The sequence below is a fragment of the Strongylocentrotus purpuratus genome, unplaced genomic scaffold (genome assembly GCF_000002235.5).
Source record: "Strongylocentrotus purpuratus isolate Spur 01 unplaced genomic scaffold, Spur_5.0 spur5_scaffold_11, whole genome shotgun sequence".
Classification (NCBI taxonomy): domain Eukaryota; kingdom Metazoa; phylum Echinodermata; class Echinoidea; order Camarodonta; family Strongylocentrotidae; genus Strongylocentrotus; species Strongylocentrotus purpuratus.
Window position 1 is genome coordinate 20,519,075 of NW_022145596.1, and position 26,764 is coordinate 20,545,838.

The following is a 26,764-nucleotide window of genomic DNA, read 5'->3' on the forward strand; positions in this document are numbered from 1 at the left end:
GTTTTGCTTCTATACGCTTCCTTTAGCGGAACGATGTCATCTTCGAAAATGCAAAATCATCTCGTTTTAATTACGGTACTCACCATGATGCACCACAAGTCACTCACCACTGCAAATCAACATACTTCACCACAACTCATCACGACCAACCACAGCCAACCATTGAACATAAATCACAATTTACCACGATTCCAACACAACTCACCACAATTAAACACAAGTCATCACAAGTCATCAGAAACATCTAATTCACAACTTACCACGACCCACCACAGCTCTAAATTGGTCAGAACCGACCACAGGCCACCACGACTCACCACAGTGGCGGATCCGCCCCCCCCCGCCCCCTCCCCCTGGGAAAAAACGTGATTTTTAGCTTTTGGGGGATGGGGGGGGGGGTGCAAATTTTCGAGGGCCAAAACAAAAATAGTGCTCACTACCCCCCCCCCCCCCCCCCCCCCCCCCCCACTGAGCGACTTTTCGGCCGGCGCGATTTTCAAATTTTCGGGAGCAAAAAAAAAAATAAAAAAAATGGGCCCCCTCCCCTGAGAAATCCTGGATCCGCGCCTGACTCACCACTATACTAACAACTCATCATAATTCATAACAACCCACAACAATTCACCTCGTTTCTACAAAATATACCACAACTCACCAGAATTCACCATGACTTACCATACTTTACCACAACTCACCACAACTCGCCACAGCTCACTACAATTTACCACGGCTAACCACACTTTGCCACGACTCATTCCAACCAGCCACGCAGAAACGGGGAAATTAATTATACGTTATATTGCATTACAAAGAAAAGAGCTTAATCGTTTCGGTAAGCAGAATCGGAGAACAGGTTCTTATTCCTTTATCCGTTTTGTCAAACTCATTTCACATATTTAAACGACAATTAAGAAAAGAACGACAGCTTTCCGTATTTCTGTTTGAAAAGACTCGGCTTTAATAACAGTCTTAACATTCTGTGTATCTGCTCTTTTGAAGGCATCAATCAATAAAAAAAGCACTATGTTCACAGGATTCGATAAAATCCTGTGCTTTAAGTTTAATGTTGCTCATTGAATAGCACTTCATCCCTTTCTTAACTCAGAGCATGTCTTGGAAACAATTCAGTATTGGTGCATTATTAAAAACAAAGTCAATGTCATAATGCGTGACAGTGTAACATAATTATATATTACTAGTACACAAAATGTGGCGCACGTTTGAATAGGCGAAAAAACAACCAAGCAAAAGCAAATTAACATACAGAAATCACGTTCGTTCTTACCTTGCCGAGGTCTGCTCGACATAAAATGATAATTTTAATTTTTAGCTAGTAACATGAAATATCCTAATACAAGATGGAATGCATTATGAATAAACAGATACAACACAAAATCAAACAATAACAAATACATAATATTAAAATAAGTAAATGTAATAACACCTTCACTTACTCCAACATCCACATACAACCGTAATTCTGTTATTCCTGTACTTCAACACACCTTCAACGATATTTTGTATCAATCGAATTCATTGGCATATGTCATAAGTACGTGTTATTTCCTTAAATTAAAAAACAAACATTTTATTTCAGTTTAAGTGTTCGTTCTGGAAGAGAGATGACATCACATACTCTGGTAATGACATTTAGAACATCCGGCCCATGAGCTAAGAATACAACTCAAAATCAATCATGCACCGAATCTAGTGCAGTTTGTTTTTACATGTTGAACATCAATACGAGACTTGCATACATAATCAGGGGCGGACTGGAACTAAAGTTCGACCCCGGAATGTCCGAGAGGCCGGTCGAATCGACCTAAAATACCAGCGTTTCGAAATTATTCACATGCCCATATATAATATGCTAAGCCTGGGAGCGCTGGGGAGAGGGGGAGGGGGGGGGGGGGTAGTCTTCAAATAGTCTTGAGAGCCTGTATCGAAATAGTCAAACAAGCCATCCGAGCACACAGGATGTGACCCGAGTTATCAGCCAAAGCATAGCCGTCGGATATAGCCCCTAGAGCCCCCCCCCCCCCCGAAACAGAAACAAGTTAAGTCGATTCTACCCCCATCTAACCTATGAACCAAATTTTGTTAACAATTTTGTATTACCATACCAATATTCAAATTGAGATGCCCCTAAAAATTGGGGTCCAATTTTAAGTGTGATACTGAGCAGCTCTTTATACTTCACACGACCAGTCCGCCCCTGTTTATATTTATCATTTTTATTATACATTCATCGATATTTCTGTGCATATATTAACATCATTCTATACTGGAGGTCTCAATTTTGTGCAAACGTCATAGACAGCGGTTAAAAAGCTTTATTTTCATGACTTTAGGTTATTTATATGAGGATCAAGTAGGCAATGTTTCATCACTGCGTGATGTTCTTGAACAATAACGTCCACCCCAAAACAGGTGTAGTAGACTCGTCATCATTGAACTAGTAACGCTTGGAAGTCATATTAAGTATTGGTGTACAACTACCTTAGAAAAAATACATCAAGCACGGTAATAATCCATAAGAGCATAACTTTGGTGTTTCTTTGATTTTCGAAAGACGCCCAAAGAGAAAGAGATGGGGGGGGGGAGGGAGAGAGAGAGGGAGAGAGAGAGAGAGAGAGAGAGAGAGAGAAAGAGAGAGGGGAGAAAGAGAAAGAGAAGCTATTTAAATATCAAACTTTTCCGTTGTTCCGAGGCCCGCGTGTTCCCCAGAAACGCATCCCCACATTACCGCTCATGTTGAGTCGGAATCTGAGACCGGGACAAAGCTTCCGGAGCGGATAACCGACGATGAGACAGCAACCGCTCGATAGAATGCGATGATACTGCCGGATATACATGAACTTGAGAACCCGGTAGCATAGATAGACTATGAGGAGGAGAAAGGCGTAGACGTCGAGGGACCAGACCTGCCAGAAGTAGAGCTCAGTCCGAGATGTGCGGAGGTAGTCGCCGCCGTACTTGAGGACGTGCTCGATCCAGAATACAGCTCTCTCCATGGGAAGCTGCGGATTGGCCTTGAAGATGGACGACCATCGAAGTACGTTCTCCTTGTAGCTGTAGAACAATATTAGATAGATCAAAAACATAGTGATTAAATCTTGATTCGTCAAGCCTTATAAAGGATGCATCCTTGCCCGGGTAGTCATCCCTGTCCGATGCTTTTCATTTGATACATGAACTGATGGTTTGAATATTACACGTCGATATAAATTACCATTTGTGTTGTTCGTTGTAACTACAGATAAAATAGTTTAGTCACCTACAAAGTGGTGAAAGGATAAATCCTACAGAATTCTTTGTTCTTGTCAACAAAACGATAATTCGTCCCTATTTTCACGAAGTGCCGGATGAGCGCGCAATTAAAAGAAAGTTAGCCGTACTTAGCCGTCACTTCGTGAAAACAGGAAATCCTTTTACTAGGTATTTTCTTGTTTACGTCATCGTCATAGTGACATAATAAGAAATTATTGTGATTCGAAATGTTGTGAGGTTTAAGATGTTAGTGAATGATGTCCAACAACAAAAAAACTGAAATTATATGCAATTTTCCTCATTACCGTCACTTCGTGAAAAAAAGGGACGAATTGATCCCTCCCCCCTCCCGGAAAATTGCTGTTACTAATCAGTGGCAGATCCAGGAATTTCTCCGGGGGGGGGGGGGGGGGGGCACAAAATCGCATGGGGTGAAATATATGAAAAACGATGGAGCAAGGCGTCAGCGGCGGGGGAGCGGGGGTAGGTCTGGGCAAGGGGCGTCACCTTAACATTTACTTTCAAAGTTATACCACGTTATCAGTGGCGGATTCAGGGTAGTCTGCAAGCACAAACCCTGGTCAGTCGTAAATGTGAGTCTGCACTATACGACTACCATAGGCCATGTACTTAGCTGGGCTAGGCTTCTCTCAAGGCACAATGATTTGTTGATAAAGTGTCAAATTAGTGTCTGTGCTTGCAGACCAGATTCAGGGGGGGGGGGGGTTATGTTGCTACACACACCAGGGCCGTAGCCAGAGTTTGCTGTTTGGGGGCTCATGCATGTTGGAAATGGAAATAAACGAAATGAAACGAAAATGAAATGTAATTGATCGAGGGGTCTACAAAATTTCAACCGATCTTGGAATTATTTGGGGGGCAACCCCCCTGCAACCCCCCCCCCGTGGCTACGGGTCTGACACACACACACACACACACACTCTCTCTCTCTCTAGTTATTCTGTTTCACGGCGTGTACTTCCATTGGTGACCGGTTCTGTTGTCTTTTTAATCTTTGACGTTTCATTCAATTATTGGATAAAGAAGACGACTCGTCATACTGTTTTCTACTCTTTAATAATTCTTGTCTGAATTCAGTTTCGACGTTTCATTTAATTATTAGAGAAAGAAGACGACTTGTTTTACTGTTTTCGACTCTTAATCCTTGTCTGAATTCAGTTTCCCTCTCCCACGCGAAGCGCGGAAGCTTTGACTTTTTATTAAATTATTAGAGAAAGAAGACGATTCGTTGTTCGGATTCTTAATCATGTCTGAATTATCAGAAATGTCTTTTTGTCCGATAAAAAGTCACAGTTCGTAGGAAAAATATTTTCCCTCTTCTCTCAGGCTCTTATCCCCTTCTCTCTCTCCTCTCTTCCATCCTCCGTTTCTTTTGTTTCCCCTTTCTCTTTTTTGTTTTCCTTTTCTCCTTTTATTTCTTCTCTTCTATTTCCTTTCTTTCCTTTCTTTTCCTTTTCTTTTTAAAATTTTATTTTCCTTTTCCTCTTAATTTTCTCCTCCCCCTTTTCTCATTTTCCTCGACAGCAGCGCAATTTTACAACCAATATCCTGACAGGTGGGGGGGGGGTGTCGCACCCCACAACCCCCTTTTAGGGACACCCCTGGTTGTTATCTCATTATTATTTTATAAAGAAATGCAATTCCTCTTGCTCTCGCACTTCTCTTCTATCGTTGTTTAATTTATTTTTCATTTGTTTTCCTTTCTCCTTTAACTTACAAAAATTCTCTCTTCCCTCCCCCTTTTTCCATCTCTGTTTTTGTTGTTCTTATTGTGCCTTTTTTTGGGGGGGGGGAGGGCTACACGCCTGGCAAGAGGGACCCCATATTATGCACACTACAAAATTGCGTGCCCCCGCCCCTTTCCCGGTTAAAAAACACCTTCTTATAATATCATCCCCCTTTCTTTCTTTTCCTTTTTCATTATTCTCCTTTTCCTCCTTTTCTCTCCTACGTCTTTCCCCCTTTCTTCCTTTTCCCCCTTTTCTCTCCTCTCTCTTCCCCTTTCTTCATCCCTTTTCTCCTCTCCCCTTTTCTCTCTTCCCTCTTTTCTGCTTCTTTCTCTCTTTTCTTTTCTTACTCCCCCCCCCCCTTTTCTCCTTTTTCTCCTTTTCCTCTTCCCCCTTCCCCCTTCCCCCTTGTTACGGGGGGGGGGGGGGCACGTGCCCCCTGTGCCCCCTGAATAGTAATGATAACATTCAAAATTATTTTAAAAAGAATAGATCTGAAAATAATAACGAAAATATAAAAGGATTGTAACTCATGTGTAAAATAAACAATTGCTGGAACAGCATTATATTCGATATCGTAGTCACACGAAACTTGTAATCGAGCCTTTCCTCGCGTACACTTCCACATTCTCTGGCCAGGCTTTAACGACACCATTTCGGAGATGTACTTGAAGAAATATCTTTTGCGAGAGTATACAAACGGGTTATAAAAGAAGATGGGGGAGAGGCCTCTTCCCATGTTTATTTCCTCAGGGGAAGAGGAGAACGAAGGTAAATGTAAATGATCTACTAGAGCTGTTTTTTCTATTTGTCCTATGTTGCGGGTTGATTTACTGTACTTCGCTCGTGAAGATACGTATAGGCATAAGTAGTGGGAGTTACGAGAAACAACTTCAATAAATCAGCTAATGGTTGAGAGAGGTGAATCATTGACGTAGCTACTAGCTACAGGGGTACAAGGGTATGCCCCCTCTTCAGATCAAATAGCGAAACAAATAGAGAAATAAATAGCGAAACAAACACGACAAAATAAATACTTGGGAAGCTCTCTCGACTAAACGCTTTCTTTTGTTAACAAATGTGGACAATTTCCATTTATATTTATTGGAGCTCATCCAGAACCAAACCTGAACAATCTCTTTCAAGTTGTAACTATGTATTATTTTATATGAAATGGCATGATTTCTTATTCCATATTCAATGATTGGTTGTGTTTTAATTTATATTTTAAAAAAAAGGGGGGGGGACAAAGGAACGTAGAGAAAAGGTGTGTAGGTCATCCTACTGTGATCGGTGACTTGTAAATGCATAGTTCATCCACCAAGTAAGGCCGCAACCCCCATCCCCATGGTGCCAAGTGCCCCCTCACCCTCTATGCGGCTTGAGCCACGCTCTGCCAATGTCATGACTGTGGTGAATGATAGCGGTAATAAAGTAACAACTCAGATTCTGCATTGAATCCGGCTAGCTTTTTAGAGGGGTTGTGGTATAATGTGTTATTCGCTTAACTTCCCAGCTCGTGACTCACGGCCTTTTGGCAAGACATGATTCGACAAATGCCACTTTTCACTTAGGTGTACATGTTCCAGTATACTTCATACAAAGAATTATGAAATAAATTAATATGTCCCTTGTTGTAATCGACTTGTATGCTTAATTATTATCATGGTGTTATTATCTGGACAAATTATTATTATTGTTTTAGTTAATGAACGAATGATGTATAAGAAAAGAAATAGTTGGATACTATAATTAATTGAAAGAAGAAAAAAATATATGGAAAAAATTAAAAACAAGCTTGAACATTATCTATCGTTATTATCATTATTACTATTAATATTATAACTATTCTTGTGATAGTATTATTATTATTATGGTTATTATCATCATTTTAATATATTCATGTCGTTAATATTATTACTATCATTATTACTATTACTATCATTAATACTATTATTTTACTATAATTATTATCACTATCATCGTATAAGTCTCTCCTCTCTAACCTCGAATTATTGATGACATCGTTGATGGCTTTCGTTAACTCTTCGCTGGTGAACGAGAAGAAGTTGACTGCGATGCCCATCCCGCGGTCGACGATCCGGACGGCGACGTCGGGATGGTCGAAGATGAGCGGCAAGACCACCATAGGTACCCCGTGGTAGAGGGCCTCGTACATGCCGTTGTTACCGCCGTGGAAGACCAGTGCCTTTAGTCTGGGGTCACCTGTGGTTGTGAGGCGGTCACGGAGAGATTCAAACACAAAATAAATATGTTATATAGGCTTACCTCTCTTTAGAAATCTAGCCATCTGATTGGTCTACAGTGATTTTAGCCATTCTCGTAAAGAAAAGAACAATGCCAGTAATGGTCAATAGTTCATGAATGAGATTCCCGCAAGATTCCGGGTACCGGGAAAATAGTTAAATTTTGCTGCGATCCCTATTGGTTTACGTGTTAAAATTATCTGTGCTAGCGCGGATGCCTTACAGTGCTTTTTGTCTGCGATTCCGAAATGATTCGGTAATATTCAGTCATCTTTCTAGCGAAGATTGACAGACAGTGTCTCAGATTTTCCGTGATGTTTTAACCAATCTTTACTAAAGAAAAGGATAAGGTAAGAATTCTTGGTACGTTTTTGTGTCCATTCGGTATATAAATAAAACATCGACTGCTTTCATATTCGAGGCCTGGCTGTTGGCTCTTGAAGATGTGCACGTCCCCTTGAGCCTATAAAACAGCCAGGCCTCTCATGGCAGTCGTATCTCTATATACTGTGTTGCAAGCTACATTTAATATTTAAAGTGAAACTATGTATAGGATTTCCCGGCCAAATTCGCGTGTTTGTCATTCGAATTCATTTACTTTGCATTTAAGTTAGCGCAGATTGGCTTTGCCATGCCAATTATCACTCAATTTTCCAGCTTTTGTATTTAATTTAGGATTTTGGCCGAAGGGTTTCATAGATTTGTCATTCAATTTAGAAACTGCTTAACAAGCATTCAAATTAATATTCACTTGTCGAAGCGTAATTTTTATCATTCAAATTAACACCTGTCATTCGTAGTCGTAATATTTTTTATTCAAGTTAGGAATGTTAGGGGGAAGAATTGCAAAAAACTTTTACAGTTTTTAAATAATGCAGTTAAAATGCATGATTTGTCATTGGGTTCTAAGCTCTTAATCCATTTATTTATTTTCAGGACAATGCAGATGGATGTAATCAGACATAAAGTAAAGAAGGGGCGAAATTAAGGGATATGGCATTTCTGCACGGACATGTTCATATACCCGGGAAAGGTGGGGGTACCCTCAATCGCCCCCTTTTACTAAAGACTCGGAATTTTACAAAAGTAATTCACATCGTCTCTTATACCCAGCACACCCCTCTGTTTTTCTTAAAGAGTTTCATAGTTTACTTGCCCACCAGCAGATCGATGGCTAAAGACATGGCTAAATAATGAATCATTTTCAAATTGTTGACTCTAGTCCCCACACCAGTCACAATATTGTACCCTTCTTCCATAATGAAATTATGATGAAATTATGATCAATTTATGATGAAACATAAGACAAACAACTTCCTTACATAAACGTTTACAAATATACCGAGACCATCAGGTCCGTAGATACAAGTCGTTTTTTTCTTCTTAATAATCAAACTTAAATGCTGATGAATATCAGATAGATCTAATAAGTATAAGTGTATAGATGCAAGAAAATGAAATATGATGAAATACACATGAAAAAACAATCTTGAAAGAAAAAGAATGAGCTATAAAAAGTGTGTAATAAACGAGAAATGTATAATGACCATCAATTTAAGTGCACAAAGTGCTAATTTGAATGCTACAAATGAATTAGAATGCTAGAAGTACATCGTCGCGTTGTCAGAAAATCGTGTTGCGCCAAATTGAATGACCAAATAGCGATGTTCGTTAATTTGAATGAAACATACGTAGATTCTAACGAAAATTCCATAGATTTGAAAACTAGAAAAGGGAATATAAGCCCGAGATATACCTGACTGCACTAAAACCGTCGAATTTGAACGCAAGACAATTAATTCGAATGACAAACTCGCGAATTTGGCCGGGAAATCCTATATTAGTGACGTAACACACATGCGTTTAGAGATACACGTATAACCGTATAGGGCACCAAGCCAGGCCTTTAAGCTCCTCACATGATCTAGCAGTTATCACGCCAAACGAAATGTCGGTGGTTGGAAAGTTTGTCTTTTCAAAAGAGGATATCAATCAGGGGCGTAAATCCCGGGGGATGGGGGCTGCATTCCCCCCCCCCCCCTGGCTTGAAGTAGGGGGGATGGCCTGTACAATTTTTTTTTAAAATGTATGTATAACTGTATAGCCTACACATATACAGTATGTCACGATCATTAAGAGTAGTAACGCGACGTGCGCGAACAAGCACTTCATAAACTTCAGAATAATTTTTCGTTATTTTGCAAGGTATTATTATAGCCTAGACGTAAAGTGCGCTAGCGCGCGAGCGCTTAAAAAGTGCAATCATGTACAGTATATGCCCGGCTCCCCCCCCCCCCCCACTCAGTGTTATTTAGGGTACGAGTATGCTCGTTCCCTCCCTTTGAAAGCACCCCCTATCTATCCCCCCCCCCCCCCAGGACTGCCAACATTTCTGAATCCCCCTTTCGCCGGCTTTTCGCTGGCTTTTCCTGCCTTGGAGACCCCCCCCCCCCCAAATCATATATTTATATTTTGTTGGTCCCAAAAATTTCGCAACGACTCAGCCAACCGCTGAATAAGTGGGGGGGGGGGGTTACGAGTGTGTGTGTGTGTGTGTGTCCCAAAATTTGAAAAATTGGCCGATCGATATTTTTGTTTTTGTGATTAAAAAAAAAAGTTGAAGGGGGGGGGGGTCCTCCAAAACACACACATAAACAAAGTTGAAGGGGGGGTTCAACCCCCACCCCCCCCCCTGCGTACGCGCCTGATTACTACTACTACTACTACTACTACTACTTCTACTACTACTACTACTATACTGCTGCTGCTACTACTACTACTACTACTACTACTACTGCTGCTACTACTACTACTACTAATACTACTACTACTTCTACTATTATACTGTGGCTAACTTCTTCCTCCCCTCCCGTCTTCATTTCTTTCTTGAATACATAGAGATGTTTCCTTCTCTATATATATATCATTATCTGTTTTCCTCTTCTCTTCATTTCTCCCTTCCGATTTCTCTTAAAAGTTCCTTTCGCAAGATACTTTTCTACGTTAATTCCTCCTGTGTTTTTTCTTTCTCAAAATACTTGATTAGCTATTGAGTATCATGTGGTCGCATTTTAATAACGATTAATGACACGTAGGCCTACTCCAGATTTTATGGTATAAATTCCTGCTATACTAAAACGAAAAATAATAAATTTATGAAAATAAACCCATAAAAAACATTTGATGTGTAAGGGTTCATGTAACTATTATTGTTAAAATATAGATACCAAAAGGGCATAGTCTGAAGTGGATTGTAATAACCTTGACCAGGGCCTTGAATTTATCAATTATTATCATGTGGTCGTATTTGAAGAACGATTAATGACACGTACTCCAGATTTAACTGCATAAATTTCTGCTATTTTAAAGAAGAAATCCTTTTTTTTTTTATTATGAAAATAAACCCATAAAAACATGAGACCTGTAAGGGTTCATGTAACGGTTAATGTTGTGGAAGTAAAATGAAGTTGAATGCGCTAACTTTGACGGGCGAAATCGGTATGCAATAATCAAAATAATGGTGAATGATACAGACAGGCGCGTACGCAGGGGGGGGGGGTTGAACCCCCCCCCCCTTGGTATTTTTAATGTGTGTATATTGGATGAAACCCCCCCTTGATTTTTTTAATTGTTTAATTTTTGTTTAATTATAACAAAACAATTATACCAATGGCTGACCTAAAAAGTTGACCTTACCCCCCCCCCCTAACGGAGCAAAATGTCAAATTTTTCACACAAAAAAGTGCGAAATTTTCGGCCCGAATTAAAAATGTTAACCCCCCCCCCCCCCCCTTCAAAAAATCCTGCGTACGCGCCTGGATACAGAACCTTAAAGTAATTATTGATTCAAATGTTGATGTTTTTTGTCATTGCTATTGCAGTTTTTCCCACCCCTCCCTCCAAAACACACCCGACAAAATGAATTTACATGCAGATTGTATACGACAGGAGTTCTTCGTTAATTCTTTACCTCAAACATTAGCATATACAGTCTCTTTTATGCATTTACATTGCTGGCCACATATTGCAGTGATCCATCTCTCAAAATACTCCTTCCTCCGTCCACTCCCCCTCCCCTTTTCTGTTGCAGTGGTGATATTGTAGCAGGCACGTAGCCAGAGTTTGATGTTTGGGGGGGGGGGGGGGCACCACAAATGTAATCGATCGCGGTAAAAAAAAGGGGTCTAAAAAGTTCAACCGATCTTGAAAAGTTAGGGGGGCACGTGCCCCTCCCCCCCCCCCCGTGGCTACGTGCCTGTATTGTAGATCAAATAAATATAAAGCTATGTCACCCAGATATACCAAAAGGTTAGTTTATAATAAAAGTAGACTGACCAAACTTAATTTTTTGTTTGAGCAAGTGAGCGATCGAAATTATCGTGGTTCATTTCAACCGCCAAGTTTAAAATCTACACCGAAAAAAGTTCCCCCAAATTAAGGTTTTGGAGAATCTTTTCCCGCCGCAACTCCTTTCATCCAGCAACGTTGGTTCTCTCATTTTTTGTCTAGGTCTGATTTACCATTACACATGCACTTGTGTATAGGCTTGACTCCGACACAGATCTATAGACTTATATAATTCCCAATATTAAAGAACAACAATAATTTGTTCAAGCCAGCAAAGCCCATGGAGATCAATGGGGTTATACCGTGTGAGTCAAAAAAAGTTTACATCTAGAAAATTATTTCAAAAATCATCTATGAACAGTAAATTGTTATACATCTTATGTAAGAGTGCTGATATTTTTAATAATTAGCAATTTTCTAGGTGTAAACTTTTGTTTGACTCAAACTGTAGTGTGTGTCCGTACCACTGTCTATCAGGGGCGTAAATCCCGGGGGGGATGGGGGGGGGGGCTGCATCGTTCCCTGCTTTGAAAGCACCCCCTATCTATCCCCCCCCCCAGGACTGCCAACATTTCTGAATCCCCCTTTCGCCGGCTTTTCGCTGGCTTTTCCTGCCTTGGAGACCCCCCCCCCCCAAATCCGGAACACTGCTAAGTGTACCACCCCCCCCCCCCCATTTCAGGTAAGCTCTAGTCGATCGAGGGGGACTGGGGGGCTGGGGGCCAATGTTTTTACTTTTCAAAATGAAATAATCCTGAATGAGCTTTCAAAGCTAGCAGGAGTTTCATGAATTTGATCCCGGGATTCGATCAATTTTTCTATGATATTCAAGATATTTTATAACACCCTTTTTACATTTCTCAGGAGTCCAAAGAGAGAGAGAGAGAAAAACCCACCCCCTTTTTTTAAAGACATCTCCGGGTGAAAAGTCAAATACACCCCCTTGTTTTTTACAATTCTCGGGCCGGATTATGTCGCGCGAAAAAATATCCCTTTCCTGGAGATTTTAGGAACACGCATGCGGTCCCTCCGACCCCGGAGTGTGTGGGGGGGGGGTGGGGGTAGATGAAGACTGAAGTTCCAGACCTGGCGTGTTCAAGACTTACAGTGGCCGCTTGTCTCTTCGGTTATTTCAAGGTAAGCCTGTACACATTCTTATTATTTTTATATTTGAAACAGGATTTAGCTGAGGAAATTAAAGAATTCATTAGATTTAAATAATAAACACAGTACATGTATCATTATATGAATTCCAGAAACATTTTTTAAGAGGTGTGAAAACTGTGAACGCATCTGATTGAGAGTGATAAATAATACGGTAACTGTTTCATTGCCCAAGTCCTACTCGGTGGTTGTCATTTGTTCGCACCTAAAACTTAAGGGACAAGGGGATGATATTTAAGGGCTGCAATGCATGTGATGTTTGTGTAGGTCTATGAATGAATTAATTTGTTGTTTATATTGAATGAATTGAATTAAATTCAGATAAAAAGGGCTTAATAAGAGTCGAAAACGGTGCAACGAATCGTCTTCTTTCTATAATAGTTAAATCAAACGTCTAAGCTTTTCGCGCGGGAAGGGGAAACTGAATTCAGACGAGAATTAAGAGTCGAGAACAGTACACCCAATCGTCTGCTTTCTCTAATAATTTAAGGAAACGTCAAGGCTTCCGCGCTTCGCGCGAGAGGGGGAAACTGAATTCAGATAAATAGGGATTAAGAGTCGAAAACGGTGCAACGAATCGTCTTCTTTCTATAATAATTAAATCAAACGTCTAAGCTTTTCGCGCGGGAAGGGGAAACTGAATTCAGACGAGAATTAAGAGTCGAGAACAGTACACCCAATCGTCTGCTTTCTCTAATAATTTAAGGAAATGTTAAGGCTTCCGCGCTTCGATCGAGGGGGAAACTGAATTCAGATAAATAGGGCTTATTAAGAGTCGAAAACGGTGCAACGAATCGTCTTCTTTCTATATATAATAATTAAATCAATCGTCTGAGCTTTTCGCGCTTCGCGCGGGAAGGGGAAACTAAATTCAAACTAAAATTAAGAGTCGAGAACAGTACACCCAATCGTCTGCTTTCTCTAATATATTAAGGAAACGTCAAGGCTTCCGCGCTTCGCGCGAGAGGGGGAAACTGATTTCAGATAAATAGGGCTTATTAAGAGTCGAGAACGGAACAGCGAATCGTCTGCTTTCTCTAATAATTTAATGAAACGTCAAAACTTCCGCGCTTCGCGCGGGGAGGGGAAACTGAATTCAGACTAAAATTAAGAGTCGAGAACAGTACACCTAATCGTCTGCTTTTCCTAATAATTTAAGGAAACGTCAAGACTTCCGCGCTTAGCGCGAGAGGGGGAAACTGAATTCAGATAAATAGGGCTTATTAAGAGTCGAAAACGGTGCAACGAATCGTCTTCTTTCTATAATAATTAAATCAAACGTCTAAGCTTTTCGCGCTTCGCGCGGGAATGGGAAACTCAATTCAGACGAGAATCAAGAGTCGAGAACAGTACACCTAATCGTCTGCTTTCTCTAATAACTAAAGGAAACGTCAAGGCTTCCGCGCTTCGCGCGAGAAACTGAGTTCGTTTGTGTGTGTGTGTGTGTTGTGTGTTTGTGCGTGCGCGATTGCGCGCGCTTGCGTAAATTAGTGTGGGCGCGCGTGTGCTCGTGCTAGTATGTGATGGCTATCGCCGATCATCCCCCCACCCCTCGGTACGGATTTACGCCCCTGATATCAATAGTGACCTGTTTGAAAGAGCTGTTCCTGTCTCATGCAAGAAATTATCGACGAAATGAAAGGCTTTGGCATAGTTGTGAATAAAGTATATAATACACTGTACGTTATTTTGGACATGATCACTTTTGTCGAAATAGTTATCCCGTTTCACCTATGAAAGATATGACCCCTTCTCTTGTTTTGTCAATCAGGTGAAGATAGTGAAAAGGTGACCGAGATGATTTAGAAGTATTAAAGGGAAAGTTCACCCTAATAGGATTTTTTTTTATAAATAAAAGTAGAAAATGAGAGGAATAGGTAAGTGAAAGTTTGAGCAAAATTTAATTACAAATAAGAAAGTTATTATCTTTCGAGCTCCCCTCCTACTTGCTAGGTACTACAAATTCAGAACAAATATATTTTTGCCATAAAGAAAATTTTCAGTCATACAATAACCCGAAATAAAATCGTTGCAAATATGTTGTTTTATATAAAACCCCTGTATGAAAGAAATCCATCCCGTCATCAATAACTTAAATATTTTTAATCAAAATTTGCTCAAACTTTCACTCACCTGTTTCTCTCATTTTCTATAAAAAACAAATTAATATGAGGGTAGACTTGAGCAGCAAATCATTACAGTGTTCCTTTCACCTGCTGATGCAGATAGGTTGAGCATTCATTTTGGAATATTTTTTTTTATGCCTGGGCCCTGTCTTACAAAAAGTTGCAATCGATCAAAATCAATCGTAGGTCCTCCAATCAATCGCAAGTTTGCATCGCGTTTGTACATAGTTGCGATTAATATCAACTCTTTATAAAACGGGGCCCTAGTCATAGAATCTCCCCTGCCAGTAAAAGTGTAGGAGGCAACATTACAGCCCGATCTCGCCGGGCAACAAGTAGTACACTCCTTTCTTGAGCATGAAGGGATATGGCTCATTCAACCTAGCCAGCTTCTTTGTCGCAGGGCTGTCGGGGAGCGGAAGCCTAGGATGCATGCAGTGCCAACAAAGCCCACTTACCTAGCAGGTCATTTTGGGGCATCCATGGAACGATTCGCGTGTTCTCGCCGACCTGTAAGGACGGGGTGGCTCTCCCTTCATTTGCCAGACCACGCGCTGGGGTACGAGACTGAATGCCCGAGACAATTTCTCCATCTCGCACAATGGTAGCGTTGCAGCAGAACCAGCATAGGTCCCCAGTGTAAATAGGACCACACCATGTTGTCCAGAGGAAGCCATAAATTCCTCCCATGTCTGTACATAAACAAAAAAGATAAAACACAACGAAATAGAGTTTCATTCTAGATGATAAAAAACAACTTACCGTTATGTCAACACTTAACAGAGCCGAAGAATAACGACATTATCAATGTGGTAAATTAACATTCTGGATGTAACAGTGGAAAGGTGAATCCAGTCTTTTATAAGTGTTCATCTCTCATTATGAAAAAGATGGTAATCCTCAGCCCTTGTATAATGTTGATTTGACATTTTAAGAAAAATTGAGGACTCAATCAAACCAATCATTTTTAATACAAAATAATTCATCAAATTAAAATTTACTATCCTTCAAAAATATTTCTACATAGGCCTACACTAGTCCTTTCATACAGCTCTGAATCGTTCGAACCAGTTTTGTTTCTTCAAGTTTCTTCATATTGCTGCTCATTCACTTAGCTTTAAGCTACTTTGTGTCCGTTTCCAACAAGAAACGTGTGATCAAAATGTAATCAAAATGTAATCAAATGATGCCAGTAGTATTAAAGGGGTGATGGAAGGGGGGCTCGAACCTGATCCCCCATCCACCTGTAGACTAATTATTTAACCGTTTGCCGATTGCCAATTTGACAATCCAGGAAATATCTCACCTGAGTGATGAGTGATCCTTGGATTATCGCCAAGAAATAAATAAATAAGTTTGGCAGACAAAACCAATTTTGTGATAGATTTGTGTAGTGGCTTACTTAGTACATTTTAAGCACACAATTTGTACATGTGAAGTTACTCAGGCACATGTAAATGCAGTTTTTCTTCTTCAAGATAATCTGCCTCATTCAATACTGAAGATTCTTGCAGATGCCGTATACTCGGCCTGATTGGGGTGTGCAGGTGGACCATTACACCGGGGTTTCCCCCTTCTCTTATACGAATAGTGCAATGGGTTCTTAACGTGCAAGGGTGGTGACTCTCCTGTACACGGGGACGGAGTGTTTTCCACTTGACATAACCTGCGTCTATGAACAAGGGAAGGGGCACGTTAACACACAGCGCAGACTTCAGTCATCCGCCTGGATGGGAGTCCGGAACCCGGGATCTTTGGTTCGACAGGCAGACGCTTTACCGACTGAGCCAACTCGCCTCCTTCCTTCAGTTAACAACTAAGTTATTCATACCCCTTGTAACTTTGTTTTTGTTTTTGTGTGTGTGTGTGTTTTTTTCGTAACTGAAGAATAAGGGAGGGACGAGTTGAATTAGGGCCTTTGTTCTCAGGAAACATCAATTTTCACACACTTAAAAATTACAAAACCTGGTAATTCAGCTGTTAACTGTGTATATGAGAGAAGTTTCTTTTCCTCTGCCCATAACAATTATATGATCTTTGCAAGAACAAGGCAACATCAGGATAATTATTTAGGGTGTTTAGTATCAGTTGAAGCGAGATCGAGTTCTATAATATGAGATCTAATGACATATACACAATCAAAGACAAAATCCAGTATACTGCATGCCGCTCATATAACATTGCATTGTGAATGAAACTGTCTGGATCATACTTCTTGAAGATAGGTTTCTTCTAACATCTAAACGTTTTGGCAGAGTTTTGCCAGACATAGCACCAATTAATGTGTGCAAAGTGGATTCTATCTACATGTAAAGAGACGCTATTATGTAAAGCAGGTAAATTAAATTGAAATTAAGTAGCAGGAATTATTGAATTATATAGGGATCTAGGCGTGATAGGGAAGGTTGATTCTAGTACATGATTACTGACATGCACTGTTAAGTTTTGGAATTCTAAAAATGAAACGATTTTCACTCATGCTGAAGACCACATGCTCTGCACACACACATCGTTTATACAGGACTACACCGTAAACAAATGTTTGGTTCAAACATTTCTGCTATTTGTTGTCGAAGTTTGACAATGATCCCTTTCATGAGACATTTCTAAAGCTTTTTAAAAATCAAAACTGACATACAAATAATGATACAAATCACAAATTATATAAAAAAAAATTAAAAAAAATCTTCTTTTTTCTCCTACGTGACGAGGTCGGGATGAGATACTCCGGAGACTATTGTTCCGTGGACATTTCCTACATTCAAGACTGCATGGACCAAACAAAGTTTCAAAAGAGGCCATTTTTTCATTTTTCGGGACAAATTCTGTATTAAGAAACACCGTAATCGAGACAAGGATGAATACCTGTTTTCTCGGGGAATGATTTTATTTAAGTTTTCTGACAAGACAATCAAATATGACAATAAATGGGGGATTATATTTAAATTATAACTGTACACTGTTATACAGCGAGCTAAGGACGTATTTGTAGGAGGTCAGGAGGGGGGGGGGGAGCCCCTCATGAAAGATTTCCAACCCCCACCCCCCTCCCCCCCCCCCAAAAAAAAAAAACCCTCCTCGATCCTCTAACTCAATCCATGGCCTCGTCGTATAAATCTTGAAATTGTTATCAATATCAAGTTTCCATCGTAGCTCTTCATGAGACGGGGCCCATGGCTCTCAAGAAAAAGTGATGTCTTACTGCGCTAAGGGTTCGCCCCTTCTGAGGCCAACGTCTGGATACGCCGTAATATTCCACGACTTTACTTGACTTAATTGCATTTCGGTTATTTTCATGGAGTCCTTTAAGCCATACCATGTAATTCTGTTTTATTTATGTAACTCTTTCGAGAAGTTATAGAAAATGAAGACTTTTTAATCATACATCAACCATTTGGTAATTGACCAGCACCCATGTCATAGACTATCGACCTTAATTATAAACCGTAAGTGTAAGAAAAAATACTTCAAAAATGGTCCTAAGTCCTGACGCATCTCGCCTTACCACTTGACCTTACAAATCTTGACCGATCGTCTGATACTCTATGTTGAGTTCTGGCCCCGTCTTATAGTGAGTTGTGATTAATCCAAATCAATCGCAAGTTTGTAGTCCCCTATCTCTTATGAATTAGTTGCGATTGATATCAACTCTTTATATAAGACGGGGCCCAGGTAATCCGATTACATTCCTAAAGAAACTGCCGGAAAGTAATTGGAAAGGGTTGATTATGTAATATAATCAACAACTGGTGTATAGGCCTACCATGAGGTTTGTGAATACTAATAATGAGAGGTCAATTTATATAGCACAGCAACTATATATGAATATACTCTACTGCGATCGAGTATCATAGTATTACACCGACTGTAGCTGTGGGGTAACTTTTCTAGCCATAAGGGCCGCTATTCATAAGGACCGCTTTTCAAAACGTGCAACTCCCTTTACGTGAAGGACCGCTATTCAAAATACGAAATGAGGGAATTTGGGACTATGCGCATGCTACATCTTATCATTTCGAACATGGGGGCATTTTAATAAAGAGCCATCATTTTAAAGGTAACAATTCTTCAGAAAGCTCACACATAATGACACTGTCTTGTGTCAGTCTGTTGCATTATTTCTATTTTCATAATTATCTTCGATATAGGCCTATTAAAGTTTACTGTTTCGTAGGTTGAGGCTATATTGCATAATATACACGTTTGTATACGTGAGTACGATATCTGTGAGGGTTGAGCGCAGACCAAACGAACTGCTCTTACCTATCGTAATAATGCGATATTCGGAGGGAAATTATAACGGTACCCGTTTCTTTGTATGGAAGTATAAGTACCCATCGTAACACCGGAAGCGATTCATCAGTACTTAAATGCGCACGCAGAGCGCTGGGAGTTATGACTAAGAGAGAGAGGAAGAAGCACGTACGCATTACTGTTCAAAAGTTCGTTGACATTCTCCGTTGAGTTCAAAATGACATGATTCATTATGGGCTATATTTTTTATGACTATGTTTTTGTGCTGAACACGCATCATGTCAGGAGTTGAGTTAAAACCATGGACTTTGCAATTGTTATTATGTCAATAAAAGTTTCATTCTATATTACCTGCAAAATAAAAGTCAAGCCAAGGAACTTACGTCCAAATTTAAAGCGAAATGTAGGCCTATACAGGAAAATGTAATATGCGCTATTCCAAAGAATGTGGTCTTTCATTATGGTCCATATACGAATAATACTTTTGACCTTTGAACTTTCTTTTCCTATATTGGACCAATTTCCGGTTTTCCGATGCATTCTATTCCGCTGATGTACATTATACACGTCAAAGTTCAAGAACAGTGGTGTTCACGAAAGCCAATTATACTCCCAAAGACTTACACTTAAACTATATACATTTAAACTTAACGCTTTTCATTTCATGCCTTTAAACCAAAATAATTTTCTATACTTTGTGGCTGTTATGATTAATATCTTTCTGATTATATGTATTATAAGTTTGGTCGCCCAAACAGGTTCCTTTCTTGTGGCCATTAAGTTGAAGCTGTAGCTTAAAATGGCGGTCACCTGCATTTTTCAATTTTGAAATGATATTTAGAAACTATGTCCATTATCACATGAATTTGCGACTTAAGGAGCTACGCCGAATTCACATTCGCATGCGCTTGGACTAAAATAATTTTCGACTCACTATATGATTTTGGGAATCATCAAAATGGTGGCATATTTACTCAGTCTTGTTGATACACGTATACATTGGCAGGTGTTGTAAATACATTTTATATGGGACCACGTCTTAAAATTGAGTGCAAAACTATTCCAGTTGTATTCTTTTGATATACACATATGGGGACATTAAAGGAGAAATTATCTCCATGTGATATTGGTACCCTGGATCCATGTAAGAATAAAAAGGGTGAAAAACGTCACAAATTATTAGTTCGTTTAACTTTTATCAGAAGTTGGCTGCTCTTGATTCAAATTTCCTGTCGCTATGCAAAAAAAAAAAAAAAACCGTATACCGGACATGGACATTTGGGAAGGAAGCATTAGTTTATTTTGATGAAGTTGGCTCCTTTTTAATTGTTCTCTAGTTCGCACGTTTGTTTGATGAATATACACAGAGGGCCTACATTCAATTTAAAATCTTTTTCTTTTTCAAAAGAAATATATCACTCAGTCTAGGTAACCTGTCTATCTTCAGGAGTGTACAAAATTCAAGCCGGCGTGCACCCCTCCCCATCAGTTGCAGGCGTCCGGCGAAGAAGAAAAAAAGATATCATGACTGCCGAGAATCGTATTACGGACAATAGGTCTTCAGAGTCCATAAAATGTCTAAGCCCTAAATAATAGGTGTAAAAAGTAATGTAATTTGATTAAATCAACTGGATGAGGAAAATATAATCTGTATTAAAAAATAGAGATATATGGGTGCCGAGAATCGTGTTACTGGCAATAAGCCTTCAGAGTCCATAAAAATGTTTAAGCCCTAAATAATATGTGTAAAAAGTAATGTAATTTTATTAAATCAACTGGATGAGATAAATTTAATCTGTATTTAGTTTCATTTTCATTCTTTCTTCTCACTGCCATCCTGTTTGTGGAAATCACTGCTAAGGTCGCAAAAGCTGTCTTCACTACTACTGACCAGTAAATCAACAGTAAATGGGATCTTAGCCTATCATAAATTATCTTTTAAAAACCATCACGCTATCAAGAAACGGCGATGGCCATGTCGTGCTGAGAAACTGTACATTATTCTTGCTCAAAACCTCTAACATACGGTTTAGGTGGGAATTGTTTATATTACTTGGCAAGAATACTTTTAATCTCTCAAAATAGCTCCATTTATTTCCGGGTCTGAGCAGGGAGATGGGAGGTTTCCTTTAAAGGGATTTTGTAACATTTTTCAGATGAGAGAAAAGGGTGCTAAGGTAGTGACTTCAATGCTGGATGTACAATTAAAGATAATCTGATAGTTTGAGTGAAAACAAACCATTATCAATGATAAAAATTGGGGAACACTGATCTGATCGATTCCTTAATCCTCTCAACTATATATATATATATATATATATATTATTACAATTTAATTACATTTTAGGTGAATGTAAATGGTCACGAAACAATGAATTGGCTCTATATCATTCTAGACATTTAAATGTAGAAGATTTTTAAAAGCTTATATATGTCTTATTTTCATTAAAAAACGGCTGGGAGAATTTACTGTCAATAGAGGGTGTGGCACTGTGACGCCTTCAAAGAAAACCATAAATATCTTTGAAGTTTGATAAATTTTTTTCAGGATTTTTTAGAATGTTAGAGGGTTAATACAGTAGAAGGAATATAATAAGTAATATTTCATACAATCTTTTTTAAATCAACCTTCGACAGTGTTACCGAGTCACCTTAAACTATGTTTTTCGATGTAGATGATGCAGCCCAAATTTCAATAAAATCAATATGTTTATTTATTCTTAACGAAATTGTTTGAAGTAAGCTCATTTTCGAATAAAACAACCGAAAGCGTTGTTTTTGTAAGAAAGGTAAATGTTGTTTTGGTTAATTGTAATGTTCACACATTTAGATAAAAAGTGGCCAAGGGTATTGAATTTGTCTTAGATTGATTTTTCGAAAATCTTTGCGACCGGATTTTACGCAATCAGCTTTATTATACACTGTCACTCATAACGTTGGAAATTTATAGATTTATTTTGATAATGATTTATTCCTAATAGATCTAGATAATAATATACATTCTCAGATTTTACTGAATGATAATTTGCCAGTGTTTGTTTAGCGCGACTGCTAAAGCATGTGTATGCTACTATAATCAAAATAATTCCATAAATTGGGGTAAAAGAAAAAATATTCCAACGTTATGAGCGACAGTGTACATGTAAGTGTAATCGTTGATAAGTTGTCATTTTCACTTGCCTTTTGAGGTACTTTTGAGGGGCGATTCGGTGCAGAATAATTTCAATGTAAATACTATGAATACGTTTTAGTCAATAATTGATCCATTTTCATTACTTTTATATTTGTTTGATGTACAAATTTATGAACTTATTCTACATTATGTAACATTAACATGTAATAATTGAATTGATACGTAAAATGTTTTTGTTTATATTTAACACGAAAAGAGATCGATTCGAATCCAAAAGAGCATTTTTGTGACATTTCTTTTTAAATTGTGCTAAAGACGAATGGCAACTTCTTTATGAGTTTGTGAAATATTAACATTTGTCCAGCCTTTGTTGATGGTAAAAATCTTTGTGGATTGATGATTGATACACACCATGTGAAAGAAATATATATGATCATAAAAACTGTCACGAAATCAACTTCAGGCCAAATTCAATACCCTCTTTTATTGCCTATAGGTCAGCATTACGTAATATGTCATTGACTCATTGTACATTTCGCACAATGATTTCCAAAAAGTGATGGATGAGATGATTGAAAATATCAAATTTAATTTGCTCGAAAGATCATTGCGATAATATAATATTGACATTAATGATAATGCTTTTAGTTAACGGAAAGCAAATGGACAACTAATTTTTAGAAAAACAATGACAATAGACAATTCCGACATTCAGAGACGACACGTGAAAATGAGATTCGGTGTAAGATCATACCACTTACCTCGCTTAATGGTTGTTTTGGACGAGTAGTAAGCCCCCCTACTGTAACCACATTGGGATATAAGGGAAATGGATAATCCACCGAGAAATCAGAGTTTATAAGAATGAGTTGAGCATTTGACACGAGGTTACGAACTGACTTCGTGATGTTATAACGCATGCTCAGTAGAAAAGAAAGAGCGTCGTACTCGAAGAAGATCGCGATGTCGGCTACGAGGCCGCTGACGGTGTTGGAGACACGCTGCGAGAAAGTCATGCGGTACGACAACCCCGTCGACATTTCGGGATAGTAAGAGGTGGTGTCCGGGATCCCATGACGTCGAGCTAGGCTAGGTTTAATGCCACTTGGAATGAGAAGAACGTAGGGAATTGCTAGTCGACTTGCAAGAAAGACTGAACAGGAACTGTGTCCATCCAACAAGACCAGATCAAAGTGGTGCTCTTTGTTTTCAAAATGATTGATCATGTCCTTGCAACTTTCGATGGAGGAATAGAGATTCGGTGGCATCCATTTAAAAAATCGGGTAAATCCAGATGACTTTTTATCCATAAGATGCTTGGTAAATGCGTCCGAATATTTCCTAGTGGCTTCTCCATTGCTATCGTGAAAGGCTTCGATTTGGAGGTGTTCAAGGCGCGGGTCGTTTGCCTTCTCGGCATAGGCATCGCTAATGAACGCTGTGACTGTATGACCTCGGTCGACCAGGGCATGCCCGACAGTCGAAAAAACTGAGAAATGGCTGCCGAAGTTTGTTCCCGTCGTCAGTAAGATACGAGCTTCGTACGATAATCTACATTGTAAAAGACAAGCGAGGAGAAAAAAGCCGAGAGAACGGGTAGGCATGTTCGTTTGTAGGACGAATTCTCGTCTGGCTACTGAGGATATAAGATCTATGAGAGAAGGCGAACGTGATGACAGAGGAAATTTGAATTAGTGTACTCAGTGCGTTCTTTACTGCATGCGGGTCTTACGAGACAACAGTATCGTCTGTATAGGATACGGGGCCTAATTTTGTATTTCCCATATTTTATATTCGGGGTGATATTGATACTGAAAGTGAACAAAGGGCAATTTACTTGCATCTCATTGGGTGTATTTTTATTGGAGTATTTATATATCATGTTATTTTTATCTTTTCAAAGTCTGATTTTTTGCACGATCGAGAGCCAGGCGCGGATCCAGGATTTCTTAGGGGAGGGGGCCCAACTTTTTTTTTTTTGCTCCCGAAAATTTGAAAATCGCGCCGGCCGAAAAGTCGCTCAGTGGGGGGGGGGGGGGGGGGGGGGGGGGGGGAGGGGGGGGGGGGGGGGGGGGGGAGGGGGGAGGGGGGGGAGGGGGGGGGGGGGGGGGGTAAGCGGACACTTTTTTTTTTTTTTTTGGAGTCCAAAAAAAAATCGCAACGACTGAGCCAGCCGAAAAGTCGCTCAGTGGGGGGAGGGGTAGTGAGCACATTTTTTTTGGGGGGTCCTCGGACATTTTAAAATTTGCACCCCCCCCCCCCTTGAGCGCCAGGGGGGGGGGGGGCCCAACCCCCCAAAAAGGTAAAAATCGCGTGATTTTGCATGATTTTTTCTCAAGGGGGGAGGGGTGGCCCGGCCCCCCCCCCCTTTGGATCCGCCACTGTCGAGAGCAAGGCCCGGGTAGAAGGGCCGCGAAACGGTTTTTTATTTCTCCCCAATAAATGCCACCATAAATCCAAGAGACGGCTACGAACGCTTTTGACAGAGTCGATGCTTGCGCGCCCTCATATATCCCAGGGATTGTACATCCCTTTGATGCATACACTATATATATATATAGATCAATGTGATTATTTAGTATATCGTACAAAAGGAAACGTTTTGGGAAGAAAAAAATATGGATCATAACATACATTTTTGTAAGCATTTAAAATGATTTACCGTTTCTGCATCAAGTTACCCCCTAAAAAGTACTCTAAAAAGCATATAAGAGATATAAAAAGCTTCTATAATACTCTTTGTACTCGATTTATTGGCCATGGATTAATTATCAGCGAAGCATGTGTTCTCCAACACTAGATTCCCAAACACACATACAGCGTCTTGCATTTCAAAATGAATCGCCAGATCGAGAAGAAAAAAAAAGAAGATTATTATAATACACAAAATAAAACAGAGGTCCTATCGGTTATGGCGCTATAGACCCTATTGAATAGGACGTGCATGATGATTATCCCTAGCTAAAACAACGTTGTAACTTCTAGCAAAGCGCGCGTAGATGAGAGGAAACGGGATATATATTTTTCTCACCGTTGAGGGGGCTGGAGTGAACTTATCATACAGTGCCATTGATCAGGGCCTTCTTGCATACAAAGTTGAGTTTAATCGCAACTCAAAAAAATCAAACGCAAGTCCCAAATACGCGATCCTGATTGGTAACTGCAAGGAAAAGGCGCTATATCAAATATCTTTTGGATTGGATTGGATTGGATTAAATATCAAGTTGTGTTAAACTTTTTGAAACGTAACTTGTGTATGCAAGAGGGCCCGGGAGATTTGGCTATCCCGGTTCAATCGAGTTGGGCCCAATATGACGAATATTGCTTTGCTCAGCTCAGTAGGACATAAAAACAAATTACGTTAAAATTGTGACCAACTGAAACTAAGCTGGTAAAACTCTATAAAGATTACACTAATTTTATGTTTTCCTCAAGGTTATATTTTGAAAGTTTTTCTCATAGATTGTAAAAATATCAGTGTAGATCTTGCTATCGGTCGACATGATATCGCCCATTTATTGATCTACATTTTTGAAAATTTGTTTTGTTTAGGCCTCGTCTTTGTGTTGTGTTTTAATTTGGGGAGGGTTTTTTGGGAGGGGATGGGGGGGGGGGGGGGGGGGGTAAGAGGATACTTTTTTCTCTTTTTTTTTGGTCTCGAAATTTTGAAATTTGACATTTGTTTTCGTTGGGGGGGGGGGGGGTAAAGTCACCTTTTTTAGGTCAGCCATGGGCATATTTTTTTTTTTTTTGTTGTTTTGTGCAGGACAATTGAAGAGGAACTCGCAAGAAACCTCACAGTGTTGCCAATTTGTGATTGATTGCTCGCAACTACAAAGATTTATAACATTCTTATTTTTAATCGAACTTTCTATGTCATGTCCTCTTGTTTTTCTGTTTCTATTAAAACCAGATTAATATCAGGGTTTACTTTCCATTTAAAGGTAATTCAAAGTTTCGGGAAAATTTGAAAGATGGCTGGATAGGGAATCCTTACAATTTTGATGTATTTGGATGACCCTGTGGATGTGCTATGACCACTAGAAGATTTGAATTTTGAAAATTGAATATAAAAATTTACCGGTGCTCCCGGTAAATGTTGATAAATTCCAAGTAGCGCTTACAGCCATACAATAGTAGCTGTGTCCATGAACATTTCAGAATATGTAGATGTGGTATAAATTTCCAAACGGGAATAGCCAATCGGTCGATTTTAGTCAAGAAAAAATGTTTTATGGCTTAATTAATATCTTGACCTTGAGAGGGAGCTATACAACATAAAGAGTTTATTATTTACAATTTCATAACTTAAGACTCGATTTCAACCGCGTCAACGATTACTGAATATTGTAGGATCGCATATGCTTCCAATATGTTCATTTGAACCAATTTCATGACCCCATACCAAAATTTTGTATTACCTTTAAAATGTGTAATAGAAAAAGGAAAAAACCG

The 26,764-nt window shown here is 39.4% G+C and overlaps 1 protein-coding gene across 1 annotated transcript; it reads right to left on the reverse strand.

Moving 5' to 3' along the window:
* Positions 1 to 934: 934 nt before the first annotated feature.
* Positions 935 to 23,184, reverse strand: LOC115922271 (UDP-glucuronosyltransferase 2C1-like). Its single transcript, XM_030980877.1, has 4 exons — positions 23,071 to 23,184; positions 15,381 to 15,614; positions 7,025 to 7,244; positions 935 to 3,072 (listed from the first exon to the last, which is right to left on the reverse strand). The coding sequence occupies exons 2-4, from the start codon at positions 15,610 to 15,612 to the stop codon at positions 2,688 to 2,690; spliced, it is 837 nt and encodes a 278-aa protein (XP_030836737.1). The 5' UTR covers positions 15,613 to 15,614; positions 23,071 to 23,184; the 3' UTR covers positions 935 to 2,687.
* Between the last annotated feature and the right edge of the window lie 3,580 nt (positions 23,185 to 26,764).

What these genes read in the sequence shown, in the direction of transcription:
- LOC115922271 (XM_030980877.1), bottom strand. Translation starts at nt 15,612, where the DNA reads ATGGGAGGAATTTATGGCTTCCTCTGGACAACATGGTGTGGTCCTATT. An exon ending in GCCCCAAAATGACCTGCTAG is followed by an intron (nt 7,245 to 15,380) that starts GTAAGTGGGCTT and finishes TCACAACCACAG; the next exon opens with GTGACCCCAGACTAAAGGCA. An exon ending in GATGTCATCAATAATTCGAG is followed by an intron (nt 3,073 to 7,024) that starts GTTAGAGAGGAG and finishes ATTGTTCTACAG; the next exon opens with CTACAAGGAGAACGTACTTC.